At 45.9% G+C, this 5,065-nt stretch overlaps 1 protein-coding gene across 1 annotated transcript; it reads right to left on the bottom strand.

Moving 5' to 3' along the window:
• Nucleotides 1-787: 787 nt before the first annotated feature.
• mex3b (mex-3 RNA binding family member B) lies at nt 788-4,852 on the bottom strand. Its single transcript, XM_065294265.2, has 2 exons — nt 4,258-4,852; nt 788-3,487 (listed from the first exon to the last, which is right to left on the bottom strand). Exons 1-2 carry the CDS (start codon nt 4,490-4,492, stop codon nt 2,079-2,081), a joined length of 1,644 nt encoding a protein of 547 aa, XP_065150337.1. The 5' UTR covers nt 4,493-4,852; the 3' UTR covers nt 788-2,078.
• Between the last annotated feature and the right edge of the window lie 213 nt (nt 4,853-5,065).

Below are 5,065 nucleotides of genomic sequence, written 5' to 3'. Positions count from 1 at the left end.
CCATTTTAGCTAAAGCACCCGCCACTACTGAACCAAAAATGAACCCTGCACCACCAACCCAGTACTCACGCCAATACATAATGCATAAACACTAGCATGTACAGGTCTGATGAAATCTTTGCTTGTATTTGTATTTGTTAAGAAGTCAAACTGTGAATCTAGCACAGGGCATGTGTTCTGAATTTAGCTCGAGTACTGCGAACACAGAAATTGTTTCCTAATATTATGGTTTATGAGTGCCAGAATTTTGTATGTTTCCATTTTAAACCGATCATTAAAGCCTGCCGCTGGTGCATTTATTATCTAGAACCAGGAAATATTCAAAAGTCAGTCTTTCCACACAAAAAACACCAGACGGCAAATCCTGCTTCGAGGAAGAAATGATAAACCCATGATTCAGAAATTGGAAAACGACTAATATTAGTATAACCTTTAACCTTAATGAGTGGAAGCAGAAATATTGATAGCAACACTGAACACTTAGATATTATGCAATAAACAAAATCTTCCTCAATTTTTTTCCTTGTGAAAACAATAAGGTGCAGCTATTTTAATGAGCCTTTTAGTTTAATAAGACAACAGATATGAACTGTGTAAACCAGACACAGCATTTCCCCAGGCTGTCGTGAGACTCAACGCATGACGCTGTGTTTTGAAAGCAAGCACCGTCTCTCTCATTTATTGTGCAACCTGGCATCCCAAGAAACTTTCCACCAAAAACGAACCACATAAACCGTAAACACAGGACAGAATGTCATAATAAGGCAAGCAACACGCCTCTTTCATGTACCATTTTATTGTACTTATATAGAAATACTTAAAAAAACATGAAGTAGCACCATTACTTAAGTTTTACTTTATCATGTAGAACTTTAAATGTCAGAAAAATAAAACTCTTGATACATTTTTCAAATCTTGTTTCAGCAAATATAATATTAGTATTTGACCATGAGGTTAAAGGCCTTTTATCATAAAATAAAATATACTTTGTTTTTAAACTTTGCTCAATAAAGTACATATACGCTCAAGTAACTTCACCTACATATACATAAACAAGTGGTAAACAAACGTATTAAAATAGAAATCCTAAACGTATAGTGGCGCAACAGAACTCTGTGATACCCACTGGAATCTAATTCATACAAATTTTTAGAAAGCTTAAACGGTTCCTTTTGTCCGAACGTACTAAGTTTCGACATTTCGTAATAATATAGAATAAAATATGCTTTATATTACTGAATAGAAAATATGCTGGGTGAAACAGATCCAAAAGACATTTTGTTTTAGTTTTTTGCTGCTGAACCTAGAAACCCTCCATATCCCAACAGAATACTGTTCAATGCGAATACACATTTTGTGGTCTGAATTGCCATCCACGTTTCGAGAGTGATATTAAAATAATACAGTGTTCGTTGCCGTTAAGGCCACACTAAAAAATTAAAAGATATTTGAACCCAGCTACAAAAAAGTTCACTGAACTTAAATTAAAATATTTGTAAACATCTTTGCAATACGAAATATAATCTTTCAAGTCAAAAAAGAATAAAATACTTCAATCTGTAGTAATGTCATCATGAATATTTAAAACTTGTGGAATTTCTTGTTTATCTATACATATATATGTAGGATATGTTGCCGTTCTCTCCCTCGCGTAAGTTTGATCGTAAGCTGCAGTATCGTCACCGCGTCACTAAGTCTTTGTTTCTGCCAGAAGAGATTTCAGAACCCTTAATACATTCCATCAGAGCCATCGAAAGGCTCGTTTTTGCTAACAGTCGACAAACTGACTATGGTACCGCTGCTGTCCTTAACGTAACTTCATTAACGTTTGCGTACAGTTTACTAAAACTATTGATTACTAGGCTTTAATATTTTAAACATGCATTAGATGTTGAAAATATTTGTTGTCCCGAGCTACAGTACATTATAAACAATTACACCGGAGCCCTGGAATGGCTGTCCCTTTTTGGATACTGCAGCTCTACATACATATGTATATACACGTATAATAACACACGTTATTAGGATTTCATAAAGCCGCGAGAGCCGTTGTAGTCGAGGGGGCGTGTCCTTGCAGTTTACGAAAATATACGTATAGCCTGAGTAACTGCAGCGTGGCAGACGGGGCATTTGGGCTCGTTTCTCTCGCAGATGCGGTTGGCACACTCCATGCAGAAGAGGTTGTGGCCGCAGGGCACCAGGGCCGCGATCACCTCGCTTTCGAAGCACACCGAGCAGTCCCGGCTGCCCTTGCGGCTTGTCCCGGACGAGGAGGAAGAGGAGGAAGAAGAGGACGAAGAGATGGACGAGTCAGAGGGCACGCTGGAGTGATGGGATCCTGTGAGGGCTGCTATGCCGTTGGACAGCCCGTTGGGGGAGTAGCTGGGGAAGCTGAGGGTGCCCCCGCCCGGGTCGCTGCGCACCCGGCGCGCCAGTGGGTGATCCACAACACCGTTGGTTTGGTGCAAGGGCGGGGACAACCTGGGTTGACTGGTGCATCCCACCCCGTTGGCTCTCCGCTGGCTGGCTAACAACCCATTGGCATTCGTGGAAGCATTGGCAGAGAAAATGGCCGACGAGTTGGCGGTGCCGTTGGCGGTAGTTATACCGCGTTCGTACTGCGACCACAACAGGCCTGGAGGCGCAGGAGTGGGGTCAAATCCCGGCGAGGTCTCGAAGGTCAGCTCAGTGCAATCGGGCGAGATCACATCGCCGCTGTAGACAAATCCATTGGCGTTGCCGTTAATGTTGATGTTGTTGTTATTGTTGTTGCCATTGCTGGAGGCAGTGTAGCTGAGGGCGGGGCTGGGCGGGCTGTAATCGGCCATCCGGGAGCTGCTGTTGTTCCCGCCAAAGTAGGAATCGGTAGAGGCACTCCCCAGAGAACTGGAGCTGTCGTTGCGGTAGTTGGAGAAAGGCTTGCGACCGGAGGTGGGCGTGGCGCTGGAGTTGGGCTTGCTCCACAGACTGGCGTTCCCATGCAGGTCGAAACCTACATCTGTGCCGTTGGCGTGGAAATCGTTCTCGTCTGTGAATTCAATGAGGCCACCCGTGCGCATGGCGATGTGTGCTTCGATTTCCTCCCTGGCCCGGTCCACGTTCTCAGGCATGCCAGTTACTTCGAAAACGGGCTCTTTGTCCCGGCTGGGCGTGACTATGTAGGTATGCGTCTGCTGCTGAATGCGCTTGATGGTAGCTCCCTTGGGTCCGACTACCAGACCCACCACCCGGTAGGGCACCCGCACCTGAATGGTGGTCTGACCGGGCAGATTGGGCGGACCCGGCACCGCTGCGGTCCCGTTCGGGCTGCTGTTTTTGTTCCGTGAGGCTCTAATCATGGAGAAGTGCTCGGCAGCGGAGATGATTTCCCTCCTAGCCATGGCTACGTCCTCCCGCCTGCCCGTTACAACAAAGACTGGCTCCTCTCCCCGCACTGGTGTTTTGATATACGTATTGGTCTTTGCTCTCAGGGCTTTAATTTTGCAACCTACAATTGCAAGAAATCAAAAGAAAAAAAAATAAGTCAAACAGATATTCACATTCAAAACAAAAACCTTAGATGCTGGCATGCGTTCATCTACAAGCAGGCGGATGCTTTCGAGGCAAGTGCAATAACATAGTCTAGGGGACAACAAATTACTCTTTTTTTTTTTTTTGCTCTCGCTTTTCTTTGGTGCGGCATAAATTCAAACCACATGCTCGGCTACTTGACATACAGGGTCAAAAATAGCACGGGGAAAAAACGCATGCTGAATTCTGAATTTTCCATAGCTTTGAAAAACAGGAGTTTAACCCAACAAAACGCATTAATCATGCTGTCAACAAACTTGATGTTAACCATTATACGTCTCAAACAACCCATTCCACATGTTTACACTTCTAGCTCTAGATAATAATGCTGACTCTTTTCTGGTTAACCAAGTGTATTCCCAACATACAGGGAGCAGGGAGTGTAAACAAAGCCCGTGGAGACAAAGAAATACGCATTCACTTAAGGAAACGGCACTTGATCATAGACAAAAGGGAACCTGTGTATATAACAAGATGATATGGATAAGCTCGTAGACATTTGCTTGTGCTGTAACTACTCTTGCTTTTGTTTTGCCGAGGGCAGTGCAGCTGTAAATAGGCTATAACCCACATTACGTTGCCTGTATAACGCACATGCATCACGTACGTGACAATAACATTTACAGTAACATCATGTATGCCGCCACATGCGTATGCAAACAAGCCAATTTAGTAACCGATTATTACCTTGCCTCCCGACGATCTCGGCAACATGCTCCGAACTGGGAACGGGGACGCATTCGGTCATGTTCACGCTCTTTTTCCTGGGCTCGTTGTCGTACAGGGAATTTTCATCGTTATCCAGACCGCCGAGGAAAGAGAGCTGGTCCAGCGCGATCTGCAGGGCTCTTTGGTCGTCCAGGGCGTCCCCCTGCCCGCCGCTGCCGTTCCGCTCCATGTCGGCGAACAGCGAACTGGGCATCTTGGATGGGTCTCGAAACAAAGAGGGGAACACTTACGGAAGGAGGGTGGGATTGAGCCGGGAAGGGTCCGTTTGAAAGTCCCACCCGGTGCGAAATCAGCGCTTTGTCCGTTTCCGCGGCCAGACAGTAATAAAAAAGAAATCAGTGCAAAATCCCGAAGCGCGTCGTCCGGACGGACGCGTTATTCCCGGAGAGTTATTGGAATGCCGGCGGTGGCGATAATATTCCCCTTCGTGCGCGTACCCCTCCCTTGCAGCTCGTGCACTCGCTGGCTCACTCACTCAGCTCTTTTCTGTTTGCCGTCTGACTAGCCGCAGCCAGACGCGGCACTACCGGGGAATATGTCCGCATGACGTCACCCCCGGACGGTCGGGGCAGGGACGGTGCGGCGCTGGCTTTCGATTAGCATACGGCGCGCTGATTGGACGGTTCCTAGATGGAAGGGGAGGTGACCGAGTTCAGGCGCGGCCCGCCCTTTTCTTTTTGTGGTCTCATTACAAAACAACATAACGCTTTTAATGCGAATTCAAGTTGTTTGTGGTGTTTTTTACTGACACACTAGGTAAGTTATG

The sequence above is a fragment of the Paramisgurnus dabryanus genome, chromosome 2 (assembly GCF_030506205.2).
Source record: "Paramisgurnus dabryanus chromosome 2, PD_genome_1.1, whole genome shotgun sequence".
Classification (NCBI taxonomy): domain Eukaryota; kingdom Metazoa; phylum Chordata; class Actinopteri; order Cypriniformes; family Cobitidae; genus Paramisgurnus; species Paramisgurnus dabryanus.
The sequence above is the reverse complement of the archived record's forward strand: the minus strand, read 5'-3'. Positions and strand labels throughout refer to the sequence as shown.

Excerpts from the sequence above, each read along its gene's own strand:
- mex3b (XM_065294265.2), bottom strand. The coding sequence starts at position 4,492 with ATGCCCAGTTCGCTGTTCGCCGACATGGAGCGGAACGGCAGCGGCGGG. Across the intron at positions 3,488-4,257 it reads CGAGATCGTCGGGAGGCAAG|GTTGCAAAATTAAAGCCCTG; the intron begins GTAATAATCGGT and ends TTGCAATTGTAG.